General features: G+C 37.1%; 1 protein-coding gene across 6 annotated transcripts in view; it reads left to right on the top strand.

The window, feature by feature from the left end:
• Positions 1 to 4,322: 4,322 nt before the first annotated feature.
• HMGCLL1 (3-hydroxy-3-methylglutaryl-CoA lyase like 1) overlaps positions 4,323 to 26,217 on the top strand; it is a gene marked incomplete at both ends in the record, with an annotated part of 136,397 nt that continues 114,502 nt past the window's right edge. For all 6 annotated transcript variants that reach the window (XM_082638909.1, XM_082638911.1, XM_082638910.1 and 3 more), the window contains one exon: positions 4,323 to 4,430. In XM_082638909.1, coding sequence (XP_082495035.1) covers positions 4,323 to 4,430 — 108 coding nt within the window. The remainder of the gene's footprint in view (positions 4,431 to 26,217) is intronic.

The raw sequence follows: 26,217 nt of genomic DNA on the forward strand, positions 1-26,217 counted from the left end.
GCTATATAGGTTAGATTTGTGAATGCAAAATAAAGCAGAAAACCAGGCTACAGTAGTAATAATAGCTAACGTTCATTGGGTGTCTATTATGTGCCAGAGACTCTATTGAGTACTTTACATATTCTAGCCGTTTCATCTTTGTAACAGCTCTGACAGGTAGGAACTTTTATCATTGCCCTCTTACAGATAAGAAACAAATAAAGAACTTGCGAAGGTCACTCATTTGCCAACGGGTGGAGCCAGACTCCCATCACGGAGAATCTAAAACCAGCACTTAAGCTCCACCACTGCACTAAGGTGATGCCTTCCAAGAGAAGGGGCACAGAGACAAGCCAATAGGAGAACAGAAAGAGACAGTGGATGGGTGGGTCCAAGATGTTAACTAACTTCCCTGGTTGACAGATGAGATTTGGGATAGGAGGTTAAAGAGCGAAGGGAGTCGAGTAATTCAGGAAAGGCAGGTAAACTTGAATGATTTTGCATGTATCATGCCATTTGCAGCAACATGGATGGACCTAGAGATGACCATACTAAGTGAAGTAAGCAGACAGAGAAAGACACACACCATATGATATCACTTACATGAGGAATCTCAAAAAATATGACACAAATGAACTTATTTACAAAATAGAAACAGACTCACAGACATAGAAAACAAATTTATGGTTACAAAGGGGAAAGGAGGAGGGGATAAATTAGGAGTTTGGAATTAGTAGATTCAAACTATTATATATAAAATAGATAAACAACAAGGTTCTACTGTAGAACACAGGGAACTATATGCAATATCTTGTGATAAACCATAATGGAAAATAATATGAAAAGAGATATATATATATATATATATATATATATATATATATATATATATATTCTTATTTTCCTTAGAGCTTCTTAGATTTGCACTAACAGGGGTACCTATTGAGAGTTTTCATTTTAATCATAAAAACAGAGAATATGTACCATAATATTATTCAAATTTATAAGTTGAAGCTTTTTGGATTTATAAATTTTAAGCATTTATGATTAGATTTAACATCAAAGTACAGGCCAGCAAAAGTGCATCTACTTTCACTCCCTTTTATATGAGATTAAACATTCTTAACATAATCTTTATTTGGTCCTTATTATTGCTAACGGTTTTGGTATTTATGGGAATCATAATTTCAATTTTTGATATTATAGATTTTCCACATGAAATGCATGAAAATAAAACTGTATTCAATATGTTTATGTTTATAAAGTTTCTCTGTAAAAAACAACAAACCTGTATTACTATGGTGAGCTAATTGAGATATGAAATTTTCATTTTTTATTTATTTTATATTATATTATATTTTTGGCTGTGTCAGGTCTTAGTTGTGGCATGCGGGATCTTTCGTTGCAGTGCACGGGCTCTTCATTGCATCACACGGGCTCCTCTCTACTTGCAGCCCTTGGACTTCTCTCTAGTTGTGGCTTGCGAGTTCCAAAGTGCGTGGGCTCTGTAGTTTGCAGCACGTGGGCTCTCTAGTTGAGGTGTGCAGTCTCAGTAGTTGTGGTGCATGGGCTTAGTTGCCCTAAGGCATGTGGGAATCTTAGTTCCCTGACCAGGGATCAAACCCTCGTCCCCTGCATTGGAAGGTGGATTCTTTACCACTGGACCACCAGGGATGTCCCTAACTGAGATAAGAAATTTTCTAAATGTCCCCATTTAGAAAACTATTAAGCAGTAAAGTTTATATCTGGGTGTTCTTTTTCTTAGCAGCAGAGAATCATACAATATCTGGCTTATCTTAGAAGTTATATTCTCCAAAAGTTTAGATTTCAATATTAATTGTCTGACTGATGACAAATAATTAAACAGCTGACTCCATGATAAAATTACCTTGCTAAATTACTGTTGTTCAAATTGGGGCCTTTCAAATTCTTTCAAATATCATGTTCCCTGTTATAGAATTACAAAAAGGAGAGAAGAGTGGTAATAGGCATTGATGCAACCTCTAAGTTTCATTTCAACTGTGTTGGAAGAATAACAGTTGAGCTCTACCGTAAACAACTTATCATAGAGATTTAGGCCTATGAATATATACCTCTAAAATAGTCATGTTCAGATAAATAATAATTGGAATTTTTGGTGCATTAGAGAGTTTTAAAGGCTTCCAAGAGTTGCATGACCTCACTTTGGCAGCTCAGATCGTGTTCTCCAAGTTAACTCTCCTTGATCAAAGCGATGAGAGCTATAAGATCACTTCATCCTCTTTGCCTTTCCAGTCCTGTTTCACTAAGGATCCAAAAGATCCCTCTCCCATTGTTTGCCTTTTCTGTCCTTAACTGCTTTACTTCTATTACCAATGGGAGTTTCACCACCCTCACAAGTATGAATGAAGGTTTGCTTATTCTGGGTGTTAATTTCCTTGTGTGTTTATACTATGATGTACAAAGTAATCTGTGAATCCTTTTATGTGTAATTAGGAGCTGGCTGACTAGGTATCAGCCAGCTCCTAATTTATATTTGCCGCAGCAACCGGTGAGGCTGACTGGTACCCCTGGCCATGCCACTTGGCAGCACAAGGCTGCTCTTGATATCCGTTCAATTGCAGGTGCTGAACTCAGCTGAAGAATTTTAGAGTGGGTAGATGTAGGTGTGCTTATGAAAGAGGGGGATTCAGGGAGGTGGTCTGTTCCAGGACCATCATCCCAACACCTCCCCACTCAAGACTAGTGCTCTTCTAATGATGTAAGGATATGTTTACACTTTTCAGTTTGAATGACTTTAGCTACTTCAATAATTTTGTGCGTCTTTAAACAACTGAACTCCATTTCAGTGCTTAACCTGTACTACCCATTTACTGACAACTGACTGACTTACCGAGTTATCTGTGACATCTCCCCTAATTTACCACCTTCTATCTTTTCGTCTTTATTAGAATGTTGTATATAAGTGTTCTAACCTTGCAAACTGCCTCAGAATATTTATTTAGTTTTTGTTCATATATTGTAAAAAAAAATTGAAGTGTAGCTGATTTACAATGTTGTGTTAGTTTCAGGTGTACAGCAAAATGATTCAGATTTTTTTAACTCTCCAAGAAATTTATTTTAGCATATTTCATAGATTGATATAATTGATATAATAATTTCATATAAAGAGAAACCATTGCAGAAATAACTAAGGTGGGGCCCTAACAAGGAAATAAAGGAAAGGTCATAAAGAAATTCTTCCATATGAAGACTTTGGACCTGCGTCATTTTTTCAAAATATAAAACCTTAATATTAGAAGCAAAGAGAAAAACAGCAAAGAAAACAAAAAACAGAAGCTTGGCATATGTAGTATAAATGTATGGGTTAAGTTATAACATATATGTGTTCTATGTATATATATATTTTTTAATTCTTAAAAAAATATATATATATATTTATTCCCTTACAGGTTATTACAAAATATTGAACATATTTCCTGTCTCATAATATTTAAAAATCGAGCTTTTAAAAAATAGAGCTATTTTTTGAGCAAATGGGACACTGTTGAGACAGTTGGTGAAATTTGTATGGGGTATGTAGATTGGATGGTAGTGCTGTGTCAAGGTTGATTTTCTGATTTGAAGGGTTGTTTGGGTGGGCCTTAAGCCAATATGACTGATGTCTTTATTTTTAAATTTTTATTTTATATTGGAGTATAGTTTATTAGCAATGTTGTGTTAGTTTCAGGTGTATAGAAAAGTGATTCAGTTGTACGAATATATGCATCTATGCTTTTTCAAGTTCTTTTCCCATTTAGGTTATTACAGAATATTGAGCAGAGTTCCCTGCGCTATACAGTAGGTCCTTTTTTGTTATCTTTTAAATCTGTGTGTATATGTCAAGTTTATTGTCATGAAGATAAACTCAGGTGAGTTCAAGTCCGGACGCATCTACAGTGGACGCCAAAGGCTGGGAATTAGCAAACTGCCAGACAAGAAAACGCAGACCCTCTTCCTTTGATGGAGACCTAACCCTTTCTTCCCCGTGGATTCTGAACCAGGTGAGAAGCCGGTGAGTTGGGCGTGTACAGATGCGATCAGCTCTACGTGCTGGGTGCAGTGCGGCAGGCGCGCCATGCTGGGAATATCTCCTCCGCGCTTCGGCTCCGGGTGGCCCGCGTGCGCGCAGGTGTCTCCTGCGCGCCCTGCTCTGGGCGCTCTCGGCTTGGCGCCGCCGCAGTACACAGAGCGGGGCCGGGCTCAGCGCGCGCGGGAGGCGGAAGGCGCGCTCGGGGGCCGGCGCGGGACCGCAGCGCGCGCCCGGCCCGCATCCCTCTCTTCCCCGCTCTCTCCCATCGCCTACAGCCGCCCCGGACCTGGCCATGGGGAACATGCCATCCGCGGTGAAGCACTGCCTCAGCTACCAACAACTTCTCCGGGAGCATCTCTGGATCGGGGATTCAGTGGCAGGGGCGTTCGAGCCCGCGCAGGTACCACCTCGCGGCCCAGGGGTCCCCACCCTCTCCCGTCATCCCGCAGGCCTCCTCTCCCCTTCTTGTGTAGCCTCTCACCCCGGGCCCTTCCTGCGACAGTTCTGTAATATCAAACCTCACCCCTTAAAAGGTTTCCCATCATCTCTCTGGGGTGAATTGCAGACCAGCCCCTGCAGTTTGGACCCACTAAAATCCCTATCTTGGCCACGTGCAGGTCGCCTAAAGGAAATTGTTCCTTCTCTGTGTTTCCCTTGGAAGGGATGAGTCATAATATACAGCACTCCTCCAAGGATAGCGCCCTTCTTTTCAGTTCTCTCCTGATTATTGTGTGACAAAGACGACGAATTTGTCAGAATATGAGGCGGAAAAAGGAACAAAGCCAACACAGAAGGTTGGGAAAACACGGTGGGATGAAATCATCCGTCATATCATTAATTATCTCTAATGTATTTATGCTTCAACACACTTGAACAAGCTGGGGGAAAATGGTAAATAACGGCGATTTCAGTCCAAAATGTATTCCCATGTGATTCCTGAAAGTCCATTTTAAGACAATTATTAGGCAAGTGAGTAGTATCCACATACTTGTGATTTAATGCACTCTCAACCAGAAAGGGCAAGTAAATGAAGAAAATCTATATAAAGAAATTGACTTTTCCCTTAAAAGAGCTTAAAATTTAAAGTTTCACAAAGGAATAACAGTGATAATTGTTAAGTGAATGTGAAAACGTGGGAAAAGGGAGGGAGACTCAGGGTTTAGCTATTATTTTTTCGCATTTTGGTGGATACAAAAATGTTTATTCCTGATTCATCTATGTACAAAATAATAACTTGTATTAAGTATAATATTTTAGTGGGTAAGCATAATTTAAGTTTGTGTTTTTAAATCAACTATTCTAATATTAGGCATCCATTTTTCTATAGTTTTATACTTAGTGTATTTTCAGTTCAATGTATCAATATGTGGCATTGTAATTTTAGTTCTACAGATTGGAGTTCAGCGTTTGTGGATTCTCTAAAGGATACTTTGCTCCTCATTACTTAAAAGATGGCCCTGGTCCTCTGACTCAGACTGTTGCTGATAATCCAGAAAGGGAAAATAATTCTTTATCTTCCTGTATGTTCTCTTGTCTTCTATTTAATTTTCCTGCCTTCTCATTTGATCTTTGTATTATAAAGATAATATAACCTTCATATTCACTCTGTTACAGAATCAGGAATCCTTACCTTCCAGTCCCGAAGTCTGAGACTTTATATGACTTTTGTTGCTGGGTTAATATTATTTTTCTCTCCCGCGACCCCCATATTCTGATTTTGCGGGCTTTGGGGAACATGACAAAGGCTAGACTGCTAGGTGAGGATGTCTACTTTGCCTTGTAGGGATGTAGAAACAGGGTAATTGAAAATGACTAGGATAAAAAAAAGAAAGAAAATGACTAGGATGACTGATCTAGGAATACGGGGAATAGGGTTTTTGGACATTTCATCAGCCTAATAAAGACTTTTTGTTCCTTTTTGGAGAAATAGCAATACAGTCTCCAAATATTGTCGTTTTAACCCTGGACTGCTTTAGTGAGAAATTCCTATTTATTCCTCAGACACAGCTTAAATATCACTTCTTTTGACCAACCATTTTCTCTTTCCAGAGTTGCTAGCCTTTTTCTGTGCTCTCATGGCATTTTATGTATAGTTTTGTTTTAGTTCCAGTGTTGTGAAATGGTAATGTTTTAGGTCATGTCCTATTGAATTCACAGCAGCAGTGAAACTGCACTCTGAAATTTACCTTCTTCTTTGGCTTGTGTTTAACAACATTGTTGCTGCTTTAAGCCCTACCTCTCTGGTTCCTCAGGCTAGAACCAGACTGGCTCAGGGGTAAATCTTCAGATTCCTCATGACTTTTTATCCACACTCACAGTTCCTGTTACTATTAGTATACCCATGTCTTCCAGATTCATATTACCATCTCTCTCTTAAGCTCCAGTCCTGATTGTTCAGCTGCTCACCTGACATCATCACTTGGGTATCTCAAAAGTAATTCAAACCCAACATTTGCAAAATCGGATTCACGTTCTTCCTCCCCTTCCAACCCCAGACATTCTCTAGAATTTCCTATCACAGGGTATGCCATTGCAATTCATTCAGCCCTGGAAGCACAAACCAAGGGCTCCTTTCCTTCTTTCCCCCATATCCAAAGTATCACTAAGTCCTGCACTTTTACCTCGAATTTCTCACAGATCCATCTGTTTTTCCAACTCTGCTGCTGCTATCAATTTTTAAAGTGGCATTCTCTCTCCAATGAACTACTAGACTCTTGCGATCCTTCAACCCATTGTTTCTACAGCTAGCTGGGAGAAGTTCTCTGTTTCGCACAGAATCATGCTATTCTCCCGTTTCACAACCTTCTGTGAATTCTCATTGCTTTAGGAATGAATAGCAAGCAAAATCTTTAATGTGTTCTTGGAAACCTCAGGTGATCTCTTCATTGCATCTCTCTGCAGCATCCTCTTAAGCTATGTTCCCTTATCCTTGCCACTGTATCCTTCTTTGAGTTTTCCAATCATCTTTCCTCTGGAAACATGATCTTTACCTGTTTTCTTCTCTGATGGGAACTCTTTTCAAATAACTAACCTTGAGATCTTAACTCAAATATTGCTTCCTCATGAAATCTTTCCCAGACTCTCAAGGCAAGCATTTCTTGTTATCTTACTGTTTGCACTGTTCATTACAAATAATATGAATTTTACATTTATTATTGTGATCATTTTATGTTTAATTCCCTACTGGACCCTAAGTGTCATAAAAGTAAGGAAAAATTCCACCACAAAATCCTCAGCAATGAACAAAATGTCTGATTCGTTTTTAATGGCCAATGAATACTTGTTGAATGAACAAATGAATGGATGTTTTTCCTTCTAGGTCATAAGCATCTCAGATTTATGGGGAACGTGAAATCCTTCATAGCACTTTTCAGGGTCCAAAACAATGATTGGCACATTGTAGTAAAATGCTAACTATTTGTTATGTGAATGCCAAAGTGATGAGAATTAAGACAGGTGTCAATAAAGTTTGGTCTTAGTGCTGTTAGATGGGTATTATTACTGTTTGTGTTTAACCTTTTTTTATTGAACTATAGTTGATTTATAATGTTGTGTTAGTTTCCGGTGTACAGCAAAGTGATTCAGTTACACATACACATATGTATATGTATCTATTCTTTTTCAGGTTATTTTCCAATTTAGGTTATTAAAAGATATTGAATATAGTTTCCTGTGCTATACAGTAAGACCTTGTTGTTTATCTATTTTATATATAGAGGATTGTATTTGCTAATCCCAAGATCCTAATTTATCCCTCACCCTGCTTTCCCCTTTGGTAACTGTAAGATTATTTTCTATGCCTATGAGTCTATTTCTGTTTTGTAAATAAGTTCATTTGTATCTCTTTTTTTTTAGATTCCACATATAAGTGATAGCATGTGATATTTGTCTTTTTCTGACTTACTTCACTTAGTATGATAATCTCCAGCTCCATGCATGTTGCTGCAAATAGCATTATTTCATTCTTTTTTAATGGTGGAGTAATATTCCGTTGTATATATGTACCACATCTTCTTTATCCATTCATCTGTCGATGGACGTTTGGGTTGTGTGTTATCTTTTTATCTTATAGAATCTAGTCATGCTTTGTTGGAGAAAGAGTTGAAAATGGATTCTGGAAGCTGTTAAAAGATGCACAGAGCTTAACTGTTTCTCCACTGTTAAATCTGGCAGAGGGAATCATGGGCAGGACCCCTAAGTTTTGAAATAATTTGGCTGCAGTTGGGACAGACAGAGTGCTCTATTTTGAAAGAATACTGTGCTCATCAATAGAAAGATTCAAAACCTTGCCCTTTTTCTGCTACCAATATATTATTAAGATAAAATTAAATATTGTGTGTGTGTGTAAGTACAAATATACACATTTGAAGTTTAGCAATTTATTACCAAATATAAAATGGGTCAATGTGAATTAAAGGCTTGCACTACCACAGCTCCACTAATTAAATTCTTTAGTTCTCTTCCTCTCTCTCTTTTTTTTTTTTTTGTATCTAATGGCATTGGTTTTTCAGATTTCCTTAATAGACCAGGAGGTTAAAATTGATCCTTCTATGGTTCAAGCTATCTCTTAGGGCCTGTTTTATTTTCTATATTTGTCTCGGTTAAAATGGATATGATGAAGCTGGCTTAACTGGTGGTTTAAAGTTTGGATTAAAATTTAGGTTCCCTGTAAAGTAGTCCTTCTTTGATTTCTAAGTGCTGCTTAAGCAGTAGCTAAATATCTTCATGTATTAATACCCCATTACAGCAATAAAATTCCTAAGGACCTAAATTCTATCATAAACAACACTTAAAATATATTAGTTTTTTAAAGACAAAATTGTAGATTTTGTGAGATTAAATTTATAGTTATTTTACATTATATCCTGATCCTTTAAGTTACATTTGCTGTCAGCAAATATTATGATTCCAAGTATTTAGTGTTAAACTATCTCTTGAATTTAATTGGAATGTATAATATTTTTGCTTAAATTTAATTAAAAGATTAAAGTAACTATATGCTTTTCAGTTTACAACTCTGAAGCTGTTAGTACGTTTACAAAATACCCTAGAGTGAGTGGGGAGGAATTTTCAGAAAGGAACTTTGGTTTCCACTGTTTGTTTTCTGTTTGTCTCAGGTGTTCTTTTTTCCTTTATTGCCCTGTTTCTCTTTCTTATGACTTCTTTTGAAATTATGTAAATTTTAAAATTCATTTTTCCCTTGGGTTGGCTTGTTAGTTATGTACTGTTTTTTATGGTACTGGTAGTTGCTACCTATAAGAGGTCAACGTACAACCTTGACTTATTAAAATATTATATAAATTAGTTCTATTGCAACCTATTAAAATATGATAATTTAACTCCCTTTACTGCCTTCACTTTCTATATTGTTGTTGTATATATTAATTTTCTATATGGTATATTTGTAATATGTATTTATAGTCAATATACATTTATATCTATGCACATATTTCCACTTTTCTTTGCTCTTTTTGCTTTCTTCATCTCCATTCTTTCATCTGAAATTATTTCCCTTCAACTAGAAATATTTGCTTTAATATTTTCTTTAGTAAAAATCTGGTGGTAATAATTTCTTTCAGTTTTTCTTTGCTGAATTACATTTATATATATACATGTTCAATGTGCATAAATGTAATGAATATTGAGTATAAATATATGTTCCATATAAATAATTAGAATACATGACATGACAGCAGTATGAAATGCAGATTTCTCAACAGGTAAAATGGAAACCAGAGACAAACCAGAGGGAAATCAGCTGTTAGTTTTACTTTTAGTTCTTTGATGATAATATATCTTTCATTCTCTTCTTGTTATCTTTGGTTTCCAGCAGTATGACTATGATGAGTCTACAGGTAGTTTCTTTATATCTGATAATGGTTCATAGCACTTCTTGAATCTTGATGCTTGTTGGCTTCCATATGTTTTGGAAATCTTTCAATCAATTCTCTTCAACTATTGCTTCTGTTTCTTTTTTAACCACCTTCCAACTTGGACCTATAGCTTGAAGAATCTTAGACTGTTCCTTGTGACCCATTTATTTCTTATACCCATTTTTTGTATTTTTTTAATCTTTTTTTCTCACCATGTTCAGTCTGAATATTTTTTCTCACCTATTCCATTTCAGTAATACCCTCTTTAGCTTTGTTTAATTTGCTGCTGATTTAATGCTAGTTCTTAATTTTAGTTATATTTTTGAATTAATGGACTTCAATATGGTTTTTAAAACCAATTTTTAGCTCTCTGCCACAATTCTCCATCTTATCAAGAATTCTTGAATACTTATCAGTTATTTTAAGTTCCATGTCTGGTAACTCCAATATTCAGATCTCCAGTGAGTCTCTTTCATGTATCTTTCCTCTTGCAATGCCTACTAATTTTTCAGTTTAGTTTAGACACCTGTTATGAAAATGTTATAGACATAATTTGAGGCTCTGAGCCATACTGTCCTCCAGAGATGATTACCTTCCCCCACTTCCTTTTGCCCACCCTCTACACCCTGCCTCTGGCAACCACCAGTCTGTTTTCTGTATATAATTTTTTTTTTAAGATTTCACATATAAGTACTTGTCTCTTTCTGTGTGACTTATTTTGCTTAGCATAATACCCTCAGGGTCCATCAGGTAACAAATGGCATGATTTCCTTCTTTTTATGACTGAATAATATGTCTTTGTGTAGATATATACACCATATTTTCTTTATCCATTCATCTGTCAATGGGTACTTGGGTTGTTTTCATGTCTTGGCTGTTGCAAAGAGTGCTGCAATGAACATGGGGGTGCAGATATCTGTTCAAGACAATGATTTCCTTCCCTTGGGATAAATAGCTAGAAGCAGAATTGCTGAATCATATGATAGTTTTATTTTTAATTTTTAGAGGAACCTTCATGCTGTTTTCCATAGTGGCTGCACCAATTTACATTCCCATTGCACAAGGGTTCCCTTTTCTCCACATCCTCACCAACAGTTATTTCTTGTCATTTTGGTAATAGCCATTCTGATGGGTGTGAGGTGCAGGAAGGGTTGATTATCTTTTGCTTCTAACAGGCAATAAGTGCAAGGGTATCTTACCTTAAGCCAATCAGATGTTTAGCTGATTCAAGGCTGGACCTACTTCATTTGTGAGGGCTTGTCTTTTCTCTTCACGCTTACTTTTATTTTGTTGCTCTCCAGGGGTTCTAACTAAAAGCCTAGAGTGTTTACCAGAATGTATTCTCCTTGTTGAACCTGAACTCAAAAATATTTCCTCCCCAACTTCTAAGACTCCTGGAAGCTCTGATGCTCTTCTCAGCTTCTCATCTGATTGCATAGAATTAGCGAATGCCTCAAGAGGAAAGTTCATGCTGAATTTTGGTATCAACCCTCTGTGTTTTTCTTCTGCGAGTATCTTGGCCACTGAAGTACACCCTCCCTTGGAGACTCCTAAGGCTATCAAACAAGTGTTTTTCACTAATATTTTCACCAGATTTTCTGGTTCTCTGTGAGAAGTTTGTTCTGAACAAGTTAGTTAAAAAATTACTAGTATAACAGGGGAAATATTAAAAAAAACTATTTTGTAATATAATTGGAGTTGAAAAAATATATTCATTTACCATATTACCAAACTTTAGAAGTGGTTACATTCCAGGTAACATGCAAACTGTTGAGAGTAACAATTTGTGTATTTATTTTTCAAGCTTTATTGAAATATAATTGACATATAACATTGTGTAAGTTTAAGGTATACACATTTGATACATTCATATATTGCAAAATGATTGTCACCATAGCATTGGCTAACATCTGCATCTCATCACATAATTACCATTTCTTTTTTGTGCTGAGACCATTTAAGATTTACTCTCTTAGCAGCTTTCAAGGATATAATATATTATTAACTGTAGTGTTAATCACTATGCTGTGCCTTAGATTCCTAGAACTTATTCATCTTATAGCTTGAACTTTGTATAGAGTAACAATTTAAAGTCGGAAAATTGAATTAAAAGATTGGCTGCTTCATGAAAAATAATATTTTACGGAAAAACTGACATAATGATTTTCACTATAAGTAAAAATTGTGACAGATATTGTTTAAAGATAAAAATTAATATGCTGCCTAAATTAAGTATCTTGCTTTGGGGAAACAGTATGCTATTTACTCCCTCTTTATGTGTGACAAAATTCAATAAAATTTGTTAAATGAATGAATGAATCAATGAGTGATTAAATTTACAGTATTTTATCTCTATTGATATGAGATTATTTCGGATCTTTCTATTTAATGACCCTGAAGCGGGTAAAAACATTTTCTTCTTATTATTAACCTTTTCTTTACAATGCTGTCTTTTGCTTTGTCTTGATTCGTTTCTGGTTCATGTTCAATATGCATTGGGCACTTCCTAACTGCTTTACATGCCATAACTCAATCCCCATAACAATCCATTTTATAGGTTTAGTAACTGGGATATAGAAACATTAAATAATTTGTTCATGGTCAGTAGTTGATGATCTAGGAATTGAATTCAGTCAGCTGAGGTTCCAGAGCTCCCAGTTTTCACCACTATACCAGTGCTTCCTGACCTTTCTGGTGATAGGAGTCAATGGAGGTGTTTATTAAATGTGCTAGAAATTCAGATTCAGTAGCTCTGTGTTGGAGCCCAGCTCTCACTGTTTTTGCTTCACCTACCTTTTGGGAAATGCTGGACTGAGTGATGCTGCTGCCCCTTCATCCCTGTATCTTCTGTCAAAGGGTCAGCTGTAGGCTCATGTTTCCTCTAATCTGTCTTCTGAGAGCTCCTGGCTCCAGCCCATGAAAGGCTCCTATGAGTTTTGACTTCCCTTCTCTCCTCTTTGAAGGTGAGACTAGAGTTCTGCCTGGAATAGAATTGCATTGGATGCATAAGGAAAAACAACTTGGTTTCCAATAAATTTCCTGTTCCCTCCCATCTCCAATACTTTCTGTCCTTGGATTTCTGTTAGCTCCTCTCTTCCTTGCTTTCTCTCCTTCCAGCTGGCTTTCACATCCTTTCCTCCCCCTACCCTGTGTGCTTGTTTTTTTCATTAGCTCTAAACTCCTCCAAGTCTTCTGGCTTCCTTTCTGCTTATTCACCCTGGGCTGTAACTTTCCCTGACCCTTTCTTCTTTCCTCATTTTCCTCTTCCAAGTTTAGCTTTTATTTTTGTTTCTTTTCATTTTCCCTCATCAACCAAGGGGCTAGACTGTGGAGACCCATAACTTGATGGGTCACTTTTATGGAGCAGATGGTATTTAAAAGAGATCGTACAAACTCATATATGTGGGAAATATCATTTTAGCAGAAATTCTGATTCGAAAGTGTTGTCCAGCCTGCTTGAAGATCTCACAGTAAAAGCAACACAAGAAAAAAAATTTTCCTGGCCTCGTGATTGTTAGTTTAAGTAGGAGATGCAAATTTGCTGCTACACAGGTGAGCCATATTTAACCTCTGGAAATGTTCTGTTTGGTCAAGACTACACTAAAAAGATAAGTACATATGAATGCCTTAAACAGGATTTGTACTCTTTACTCATATACTAGCTACCTTGGGCACCCAGGTTATCTTCCTGTGCATGTGGATATTTGATTCTGTGGTCCTTACTGGACAATTACATGGGGATGCTTTAATGAGACCATCCAGGACATTTCTAAACATTGGCATATTTTCCAACAGGGTAGAGTGTAATCGTAATCATTCAGCAGGAAGCAAGTTGTCTTTAAATTACAGGAGTTTGCCATTTTTCCCTTTGGGACCATCTTCCTTTTCATAGTGATCAGAATTCATTCCTAAATGAAGGCTCAGGTGTTTGGGGATTTCTTCTCCTGGATCGAACCAGGAGCCAATGTTTATGTTCTTTTCTCATAGAAAATAAATATTGATCACCAGATATTATTCCTAAACACATTCATTCTGAAATTAGACTGATTTTTACTTGAATTTTACTGGAGGATAATTTTAAAAGTTATTCACGTTCCTAGAGGTATATTTTGGACTTTTTTTTTCATGTAATTTATGTAAAAGCCAAGATTAGCAAGAATGGAAAAGCTCTCTGAAAAATATAAAACTTATGTGAAAGCTGTTGTTTCTAGGTAGTGATGAAGGGTCTGGAGCTGTGAGTTGCAATCATGCTCTAGAAAGGAGGAGCTGACACTTCTCCGCCTGCTCCAGGGAGGGGAAGAGCTGTACCCTGGCCCTGACGCTTGCTGGGTGGTGAGGATGCTGTGGGGCAGGAGGGCCAAATGTCACATGGGAGGTAGAACCACTGGAGATTCTGTCCCAGGGGTGCAGCCCAGGCCACATTTTCATTCTTCATTGCTGTGCTCCTCTGAAAGCTCATTTCTTGGCTTTGCTTTTTATTTGGATCATTTCCCCTCACTCCCTACCCCCCACAATCCTTTCTTGCAGTTCAGTTAAACACAAGCTTGTACATTTATTCTAATTCAGGGCCGGGGGAGTTAATGATGATGATTTTAGTCTATGTGGTAAATATATATGTGTATGAATATAAAATATCAATCTGTATCTGTGTTTATCAATCTGTAGCTGCATCAACTACCTATCTATCTGTCATTCATATATCCTCTCTCTCTCTCTCTCTATCATCCATCCATCTATCAATCTATATATCTATCATCAATCTATTATCTATCATCTATCTATCTATCATATATCTAAGCTACTCTCTTACAAGAAAAAAATAATTTAAATGTCCCTAATGATAAATATTGTCTTAACTATATCTATCACCTATCTGTCACCTATCTGTCATCTATCTATCTATTTTTCTTTCTTTCTTTCTTTCTTTCTTTCTTTCTTTCTTTCTTTCTTTCTTTCTTTTTCTTTCTTTCTTTCTTTCTTTCTTTCTTTCTTTCTTTCTTTCTTTCTTTCTTTCTTTCTTTCTTTCTTTCACCCATCTGTCATTTACCTATTTATCTATCATCTTTCATCCATCGTCCATCCATCCATCCATCAATAAATCAATCTACCTATCATCCATCTAACATCTATCTGTCATCTATCAAGCAATCGATCAATCAATGTATCTATCTATGTATGTATCTATTTTTCATATATCTAATCTTTTACAAAAGTAATAATTTAAAGATCCCTAATTTTAAAAAGTGCCTTATTATTACTTTCATACTTGATTTGAAGATGGATACTCGCCTTTTACTTGTGGTGGTGAAACTTTTCTTTATAAGTATTTCTCTGTGTTCTTCACTGCTGCCCCTGCCAACCCCAGTTCTTGAATACTGCTCGGTGGACCCATGTTTGTTTTCTGCATTGAAGCCCAGTTCCTTCCCAAAGATGGTTGAGTAGGTAGAAACATCTCTTTAGTAAATATGTAATATTTGCAGTGCTAGACTGAGGTCTTCTCAAGGAGTGAAACTATGTTTTATTTACCTTTTCTGTTATCCAGAAGTCTTAAGTACTTAGATCCTGGTAAATGTTTGCAGAATAAATTAGTTTGGATATGATAAGAATTCATTCATAGAGTAAACTTCAGCTGGTTTAAGCCACATTCATTGACTTTCTAATTGACAAAAATGTGTGTTTAATTATATCAAAGCTATTATTTTTGTAAACAAGAATTAGTAGCTTTCACTCTTATTTATTATTTTTGTATTGGAATAGAATGTTTTTTAAATTCATGTGTTCATTTTGGAAGTTTGAAAGTCAATTTTTTTCTTTCATGTCTATCAGCTATCATTGTAAAGGTCACAAAAAAAAAGTAGAATCTAGCTTTTCGTGCACTTTCCATTTTTTTAGGTTAATCCACACAGCGTATGATATGCATATTCTCGTAACTCCATTTTACGGGAGAAGGAGTAGAGACGTCGAGGGGTATAATGATACCCTCAGGGTGATGTAGCTTCTCTGTTGCAGTGTGTAAGCTATGGTCTCCGGTGTTGGATTCAGCATTTGGTCTGAGTATCCCACTGATAGCACATCAAATGTCACCCTACGCTTGCAACTTTCCAAGTCATGCTTTCTTGGATTTGTGAAGTAGGGAAATGCGGATGGAAGGAAATTTCAACTAGAGAAAAATGTCTTTAATATAAGTTCCACACTGTGAAATCAGCCTTTCAGAAAGTCTTTTTGGTGAACTTTATTAACAACTGATGGGGTCTAGGAAGCTTGGAAGACAAGAAGGCAGGAAACTCCAAAGAGGACATGTCTGTCAGACGTCTTTCCTTCTGGGGTTTCCTTCCAGGTGGATCTTGAAGGAAGTGGAGGGGCTCTCTGCCACTACTTTTGCATGTCTGTAACCCACTGGATGTGCAGAGTTTGGCATCCACTTTTTAAATTCTTTCCTCAATCTATATTTATTTCACTGTGAAATAGAAGCCGATCATAGCTGAATGTTGAAGTCAAAATATGAATCTTATTTTAGTTAGACACAATTTCTACTTTCTGAGAATTTTTACAGAGGGACCAAGGATTCTCTGATTTTTAAAATGCTATGTCACCGTTCAAAACTTGCATTTTGCAGAAAGCTGTGGACCTGATCACACATAAAAGCTGAGGGCAATTTGGAATTCTCTTTGCCTAGATTTTAGGGCTGCGTCTAGAAAACATTTGCAGGACCTGTGGAGAACCAGATGGAGTGATTCAGAGGTTCAGTCGTGAATGTCTGCTATCACTTAGTTCCCATTCCCGTATGACAAGATTTTAATATTTAATTCACTGTAATTCTGCTGAGTGTATGCTCTAGGAAATGTTGAAGGGAAAACTTGAGCTAAAGGAGATGGAACAGAAGCTTGCATAAACACTCATCTCTAGAGAGCTGGATCTCTTAAATCTATTTGCTCTCCGAAGCATTGTATAGATGCTGACCTTTTCATGGGAATGCCATAGTGATAACTGGTTATTATTTAGGGGCAGGAGTATTATTTTAGCATACTTGCAATAGATTTGTAACTGGCTTATTGCATAGGACAAATTTAAGAATATATGAGAGACATAATATTATGCTAATTGTTAATAGAATATTATTAATGAGTTTAGGAAATTATATGAAGAAGATGATGATACCACCAACCACTCTTTTTTTAAAAATTTATTTTATTGAACTATTCTTTTTTTTACTTTTTAGTAAATGTATTTATTTATTTATTTTTTAACATCTTTATTGGAGGATAATTGCTTTACAATGGTGTGTTAGTTTCTGCTTTACAACAAAGTGAATCAGTTATACATATACATATGTTCCCATATCTCTTCGCTCTTGCATCTCCCTCCCTCCCACCCTCCCTATCCCACCCCTCTAGGTGGTCACAAACCACCTAGCTGATCTCCCTGTGCCATGCAGCTGCTTCCCACTAGCTATCCACCCTACTTTTGGTATTTGTATGGAAACACAAAAGACCCCAAATAGCCAAAGCAATCTTGAGAATGAAAAATGGAGCTGGAGGAATCAGGCTCCCTGACTTCAGACTATACTACAAAGCTACAGTAATCAAGACTGTATTGTACTGGCACAAAAAAAGAAATATGGATCAATGGAACAGGATAGAAAGCCCTGAGATAAACCCACTCACATATGGTCACCTTATCTTTGATAAAGGAAGCAAGAATATATACAGTGGAGAAAAGATAGCCTCTTCAATACGCGGTGCTGGGAAAACTGGACAGGTACATGTAAAAGTATGAAATTAGAACACTCCCTAACACCATACTCAAAAATAAACTCAAAATGGATTAAAGACCTAAATGTAAGGCCAGACACTATAAAACTCTTAGAGGAAAACATAGGTATTGAACTATTCTTGATTTACAATGTTATGTTAATTTCTGCTGTACAGCAAAGTGATTCAGTTATACATATATATTTTTTTCATATTCTTTTCCATAATGGTTTACCACGGGATATTGAATATAGTTCCCTGTGCTATATAGTAGAACCTTGTTGTTTATCAATTCTATATGTAAAAGCTTGCATCTGCTAATCCAAACCTCCCACTCCATCCCTCCCCCACCCCCCTTCCCCCTTGTCAACCACAAGTCTGTTCTCTATGCCTGTGAGTCTGTTTCTGTTTCATAGGTAGATTCATTCATGTCATATTTTAGATTCCACATGTAAGTGATATCATATATTTGTCTTTCTCCATCGGACTTACTTCACTTCATATGATAATCTCTAGGTCCATCCATGTTGCTGCGAATGACATTATTTCATCCTTTTTTATGGCCAAGTAATATTCCATTGTATATATGTGCCACATCTTCTTTATCCATTCATTTTTCAGTGGACATTTGGGCACCAAACACTCTTTATCAGCAAAGTTTGCTAAGGAATTTACATACTTTCTGAACTCTTATAGTCCTGCAAAGAAGGTCCAGTGATTTCCATTTTTAATATGAGGAAAGGGAATGAATAATATTTACTTTCTCCAGGCCAAGTACCTGGTAGTGGCACTGGATTTGAATCTGTGTAGTGTTCCAAAGCCTGTATTTCTTCACTACATCACATCAGTCAATTGAACAGTAGGAACTTCAGTTACAGGAAAATTATTTTGTACTCATTTGTTTAATGTGTTTTCTTTTTAACATATTAATAAAGTTCTAGCTTAATCTATCACTTCAGTTGGTTACAAATGGCTTAGGATGATATAGCTTAGCTTTGAACTGTAGTTTATTTTGAGATCCAGCATTTAAAGCCTGAGGTGGATGGACCTGAATAAATCACTCTTCTTCAAAGACAAGTTATTCAGATTTTTTATGAGGATTCCAAAGACTTTTGTGACTTTTCATGATCTCCTCCTTTCACTCTGATCTACCAGCAGCCTTCTCTTTCTCCTGAGCTCAGGTTAATAGTTTTACAGGATATTTCTGAGACACGCATCCTTCCTTAGTTTTTTAGTAAGTAGGTCAAATGAGCAAGTACCATCATATCAAAAAGGTCAGATTTATTTAAAATGTATTGTTGCCTATATACCAAATATTGTGTATGCAGACTTCATATACATATTGAAAGTTCTTGGATAACTTCTGTCAGAAAAATCTATTTACTTTAACTGTTGAATCTTTATTCTTTTTTTTCCCCAGTGGCCGTCCAAGACCATAGTGTGTAGAGAAAAGGCATACTACAATGCAACAAAACAAAAAAGCAAAAAACAACTCAGTGACCTAACATATTCTGAAGTACTCTTGTCAGGTTAATAATATTTTTTATTAATAAGACATGGGTTGCTTGAAGCATAGAAAATGATAATTTTCTGTCATTTGTCAAAGCAGTTGTTCTAATGCCAAGAATGTGCCCTCAGGAGAAGGACTTCAGTATCTTCCATTTGAGAAACTCAGCCTGAGTAACTCAGGAACCAGACCCAGGCACGTTAGGACTGAACACGAGTTAGGACTGAACACTTTCACACTGCGCTTTCCTGCAATTTTGCTATCCTTGCATTACTGCTCAGCGTTTCTCAAACCTGGGCTGGGAGTGCAGGTTGGTGAGGGGTCAGGAGCTCCCATGGCCCCTTCCCCTCTATGTGGGGCTGCCTCGGTTCCAGGGGTGCTCAGGCTTGGAGGCTGCACCATCCACCTCTGGGGAAGCTGCAAGTCCCTGGATAGTTGATGCCACTTTTCTTTTTCCTAAAAGCAAGTGTGAAAGACCAGCAACTCCTTCTCAAACTTGGGAAGGAGAAGACAAAGACGATCCTTGTCATTCATTTTGTGTGAACTCCTATTTAGCTATCAACAGTTTTAATGAAGCCACATGTAAAACTTGGTATCAAATGATTTAACTAGTCAAGCTACATGTAAAAACCATCTTCTGTTTTCAGATTCATAGTATTGTTGGAGGTATTTTCTGTTGAACAGTAGGGACAGTAAAAAGTGAATGCTGAGAACTCTTTTATTTTTTTATTGAAGTATAGTTGATTTACAATGTTGTGTTAATTTCTGCTGTGCAGCAAAGTGATTCAGTTATACATATATATACATTCTTTTAAAATATTCTTTTCATTATGGTTTATCACAGGATATTGAATACAGTTCCCCGTGTTATACAGTAGGACTTTGTTTATCCATGTTTATCCATTTTATATATAAAAGCTTACATCTGCTAACCCCAACCTCTCACTCCATCCCTTCCCCAACCCCCTCCCCCTTGGCAACCACAAGTCTGTTCTGAGAGCTCTTTTAGAGAGTTTAAAATAATTAAACTGAACTGAGACATGCTATAACATAATGATATGTTATTAATTTCCAGGAAGGAAAAGTGTGAAAAAATTGAATATGTGCCTAATCATTAGTAAAATATATAAATGTCATATACCATAGAAATCACAGGAATTGAAAGTCAGAAAAACTGAACAGATTCTTTACAGTTTTGCTGTTTGTATTACTGTCGAGGCAGAGTGTAATCATATTCAGTCTAGAGGCTGTGTGTTTTATTTTTTCCATTTTGGCTTTAACATCCCTGCCAGCATATATCAATATTTTCCTAGAACACGAGTTTATAATTTACTAGTTATTATTAGCTAAAAATTTGAATACTTTTCAAGTGTTGATAAATTTTAGTTGCTCTAATTTTCATGAAGGCAAAAATTTATGGCTCATGAACTAGTTCTTGTAAAACAAAATATATATGTATATATATAAATATATCTATATCTATCTATATCTATCTATATCTATCTATCTATCTATCTATATCTATATATATATCTCAACTTGTGCATGAAAGAGACACCATCCGTATCCAAACATGTCTGCAAGTGCATGGATGTAGGTCTTCAAGTATGTAGGTTTATGTCTATGAATATAAATGAGTATATATTTATTACTGTTGGGTGAATGGGAATATATCAAAGCATAAATTTTGGAGTTAGAGCACTTGGGGAAATTCTGACCTGGGGTAGTTGAGGACATTGTATATGAGATTGATATGATAAGAGCTGAGAGGAACCCCTGAAAAGTGGGCGTGTAGGACAAGGTGTTCATTAGGATAGAATCTTCCACAATGCAGCTCTGTTTGTCCTGCCTGCCTTGTAGCTGACTGCTTAGCCTGTTCTGCTCTCATTTTTGAGGGTCCTTGAGACTTCAATATATTATCTCAAATAAGTTTTCAAATGACCATTTTAAGTTATTAGATTTGTAGTATGTGACTTTGGACACTTATGACTGCTAACTGAACCCACCTAAGGTTTGAGGTCCCAGCCCCTTCCCTCCACAAGGACTAAAAGGAGACCCCTTGAGGGCAGGTGGCCTGGTGGTAGGGGCAGCAGATCCTGAGGCCTTTTCTGAACAACCATCTTTCATTCTCTCAAACTACCCAGCATTAAAATAGTTTCTGTGTGTGTATGTTTCTTTTAGTGATCTCTAATATACGTAGATGTTCCTGTTATTGGTATTTATAAAGTACCACTGGACATTTAAAGAGGGATAAAAAAATGTTTAAATGATTTGTGAACTTTGTAAAGAGATATTATAGAATTGTTTGAGAATCTGGTATTATGGTTTAAAATTTCATTCGTTTTTGACTCTAGTGTATACTGAGAAGACCAGCTTGGAATGGTCCAAGTGAGGAAAGAGAAATCATTTCTACTTAGGAATAAAACAGTGACATTTAAAAGGAAGAAGTTAGAAAGTGCTATTCAAGGTACAAAATTAGAATGGGTATTAATATAACAGTTGGAATTTTAATTTTATCAGTTTAACATTATATTGATAGAGGGATTTTATTGATTTTATAGTTGATGATGATGGGCTGTTACTTAAGCTTAATCATATAGATTTTTAAACAAAATTTATTGAAGTAGAGTTGATTTAAAAATGCGTTAATTTCTGCTATACAGCAAAGTGACTCAGTTATACACATATATACATTCTTTTTCATATTCTTTTCCATTATGTTTTATCACAGGATATTGAATATAGTTCCCTGTGCTATACAGTAGGACCTTGCTGTCCATCCCTTCTATATATAATAGTTTGCATCTGCTAACCCCAAACTCCTAATCCATCCCTCCCCCACCCTTGGCAACCACAAGTCTGTTCTCTGTGTCTGTGAGTCTGTGTCTGTTTCTTAGATAATTCATATAGTTTTTTTTAAAGTTGGCTTAAGATAGAGTAGAGGATTTCCAAATAGAAGCTGACTTTGCTTAAATGGAAGGCAGAAAGACTAATTAGTCATTGCATGTAACCTGTTTGTTAAGTATTCCTCTGAGGAGAAATTGAAAATCTGCCACTACAGTTTATTTTTCAATAGAAATTGAAAAGAAGAGCATTGATTTATTGCCTAAAGTGGCCGAGAAAGTTTGCATCCAACTTTAGCAGAACCATGCACAATTTTTTTTTGTTTTGATGTTCCAGTCTGCAGATGTTAGCTGTTTTTGTGAGGAAACAATGGTGTTAGCTCTGAGTTTTCTTGGAAAGAAAGAGCTTAAAAACTTTGGAGTGCTGCACTCACAGTCTGCCCGGCCAACTGACCATGATGGAATATTCAGGAAGCCCATGGGGAGTCATTTCACGGCAGCATCTGGAAGGAAACAATAAGTGGCTGGACGGTTTTACTTTTCAGGCAAATGATTAAGAGGCGATTAAGGGAAGGTGTTAGGATGGGAGAGAGGGAAGGAACACTGAAGGTGTATATATAATATGGAGTGGAGGGATTATGGAAAAGACTTAACAGAATGAACTGTAGATCACAGCAGAACTTAGAAAAAGCTGGAATTGGAATTTGGACAGACCGGCTTAGAGGTATCACGTGAAATAGAACACGAGATTCACATAATACAGAACATACTGGGACGTGTTTTTTTGGAAGAGTAAAGGACAGCGGTGATGTCTCGTTATTCCGAGCCGCTGGAAATCACGTCTTAGAATTGGAAAGACATCCTGCTATTACACCTTTGCAGTCTTACTCTGATTATATTGGCCCTACTTTAAAATCCTAAGATTTTGGGTTTTGGGTTTTGGAAATGGAAATCAAGGCTTTAATCAAGCGAGGGGTTTTACTTTAGCAGTTTGGTGCTAACTCATTCATAATGTGTAAAGACAGCAGTTGCTTTAAGCTGTTTTACACAATCTCTTCTTCCTGCCCTTCCCTCTTGACTACTCACAGTTCCCCACTCCCAACTGCAAATGAATGAATGAGTGAATAAAGGGAGGAATGAATGAGTGAATAAAGGGATGAATGAATTTGTGAATAAAGGAATGAATGAATTAATGAATAAAGGGATGCATGAATGAGTGAATAAAGGGAGGAATGAATGAGTGAATAAAGGGATGAATGAATTAGTGAATAAAGGGATGAATGAATTAATGAATAAAGGGATGCATGAATGAGTGAATAAAGGAATAAATGAATGAATGAATAAAATTCTTTTTTCAGTTTAGATGATACAGGATGAAAGACAGTTTATTTCTCCCCCAAAGGCTCATGTTTATCCTTAAAAACAAAATCAAGTTTCCACTGAATACAAGTTCTTCTTCTTGATGCCAGATACTTGAGCATCTGGAAGAGTTAGATATTAGAGAGAAAGATAAGGCAATGTTATGGAAGTGAGTGCCTGGCTCTACCCACAGTCATCCCTTCTGGAAATCACTTAAAAATCCTTTAATCTCAATGTATGGAGACTCAGCAGACACAAGACTCCATCTCTACTCAAGGCTCAAAATCTAAGAGTTGGGTTTCATTACCCAGGATGTGTAAACACTACAACACAGAACTCCACATTTTCTGTGCCTCAAAATCATCACAGGTGATTTCTTGCTCAAGTCCAGGTTGGGTGATTTGGCCATCAGTGAGCCAAAGTCTTTCTTCTTGTGGCACTGCCCTGCTCTAGGTCCTTGCTATTTAGAGGAGGGAGATAGAGACCAGGGGAAAGACATATCTACTTCTTACCACTTCCGGAGTGAAGTGACACATTTTGCTTTGCCCCATTGTCCAGAACTCACTCGAATGGTTCCACCGGATGTGAGTGTGTGCATGGTAGCCTCTACCAGAGAGACTTAACCTTCCTGTCACAGCTCTAGGCAGGCTCTTTTTCTTGATGATAGTAAAGTGTAAATCTAATTGGGCACTTTCAAGGACAAACTAACTAGGCAGATTAAAGAGAGGGCTGAATATGTAGTATTTGCTTCTCAATAAAACTTTGGAACAAAAAGTCTCATTGAATTCCACTTAAATACTTCTCTGGCTTCTCCTCCTGTCCAGTCCCAGTGAACATCAGGCTCTTTAGACTGGCATTCCCTGAGGACAGTCATTTCATCAGGTGGCCCTGACAAGTCAAAACCTAAGGCAGCTCAGATTGCTAAAGTGTGTCTTAGGGTTGGTTCCACTGGTAGGTGAAAGAGATGGGAATGCCAACCTGCCCAACATTTGTTCAGGGCTACCTCCACCTGTAACCCTGATAGATAACCGGGATCATAGTCTTGCCAGATTAAGTACCAGGTCAGGCAAATTCTGATGAGATTTGGCAAGGAGCAGCAGTTTGGATAATTCTGAGGATGGTGGACTTATTGAGTGATAGAAAGAACATTTTTAAAAAGAGTCAAGAAGCAGCTCTGTAGAAAGAAATGTAGAGAATAGGGCTCCTTTTTCACATTGCCTGGAGCTTACCCTCATTTCCAGAGAAATGCTCTATAGAAGCAGAGACTGGGAAAGGCTTAGTTTCTGGGGGGTGTCCATGTATTGAGATATAGGGATTCTGGGAGGGGTAGCTTTGTTTATTTGTGGTTGTTCTTTGTCATTGTAGTCACATGTAGTCACATGAGAATTATATGCCATGGGGGACAGGAAGCTTGATCTTTACTATGAAAGCTGTGCATTCTGGTGTGTTGAGGAGGGATGTGGAATATAATTAAGTCTGTATTTCTTCCAAGTAAACTTACAGGGGTAATTTAAGTGAGATGATCACATAATATGGTTCAAACACAGGCACATTAAACTAAAAGGGAATAGTATTAATTACCCTCGGACATCAGGTGTAAATCAAGACCACCTCAAACTAAAAGGGATGTATGGCCACCTTAATTTTATTTATTACTTTACTTTAATTTAATTTAATTTAATTTAATTTTTGGCTGTGTTGGGTCTTCGTTGCTGCACGCAGACTTTCTCTAGTTGCGGCGAGCGGGAGCTACTCCTTGTTGTGGTGCAGGTGCTTCTCACTGGAGTGGCTTCTCTTGTTGCAGAGCATGGGCTCTAAGTGCATGGGCTTCAGTAGTTGTGGTGCAAGGGTTCAGTAGTTATGACTTGCAGGTTTTAGAGCACAGGCTCAGTAGTTGTGGTGCATGGGCTTAGTTGCTCCGTGGCATGTGGAATCTTCCCAGACCAGGGATCGAACCTGTTTCCTCTGCATTGGCAGGCGGATTCTTAACCACTACACCACCAGGGAAGTCCCGAGGCCACCTTACTTTTAAGACAGTAATAATGCATTTATCTAACAGTCACCCTTTTGAGTATTTAACAGCCCTCACTTTAAGAAAATTTCATCTTCATTCCCAACCTACTGTTTCAATTAATTCCTGTGCTAAATGAAAAGCAACAGAAACACTAGTCTTTGTAGAGTAACACTTTACATAGTAAGTTAGAAAACTGCCCGTTAGTTTTTATACTCAAGGTTAAATATTCCCAGTGCTTTTTATCCTCTCTCACCCTTTCTGTAAGCTGCTATTTTAATTGCTTTGCAGACCTTTTCTTAGTTCTCTGTCTCTTTAAATGAGGACCAACCAAATCCTGGGTGAGACAGGGGTATTTTAGACTGACTCCAATAGGTTACACTTTTGTCTAAGTGTCCTGTTGCTCACTTGTTCAGCTTGAGAATAGAAGATTGTGGAATGAATTAGGCACAGTCTTCAAGGTTATGAAGCACTGTTAAGTACGGTATGGATACCAGCTGTACTGTATTCAAGCAACATAATTTATTGAGTAACACCCTACACCCCCAGTATACAGAGAACATTTAAGCAGGGCAAGATTTTGGCTTACAGGGAATGAACACACACACACACACACGATGTGATTTAGGAAGGATCAGAAATTCAAACCACCCCTCACCAGCCTGCTCACAGCCTCAACATGAGAGCCACTTCTGGGGTTCGAGATAAAGCATCTCTAGATGAAATTGACCACCTGGAAAGGAAGGCATGTATAATAAAGCCATTAGCGAACCCATCAGCTGGGCTCAGAGCCCTCTCGGGAAGCACAATATAACGTTTTTTTTTTTTTTTTTTTTTGCGGTA

Source organism: Mesoplodon mirus (assembly GCF_964341445.2).
Source record: "Mesoplodon mirus genome assembly, chromosome: 12".
NCBI classification, from domain to species: Eukaryota; Metazoa; Chordata; class Mammalia; order Artiodactyla; family Ziphiidae; genus Mesoplodon; species Mesoplodon mirus.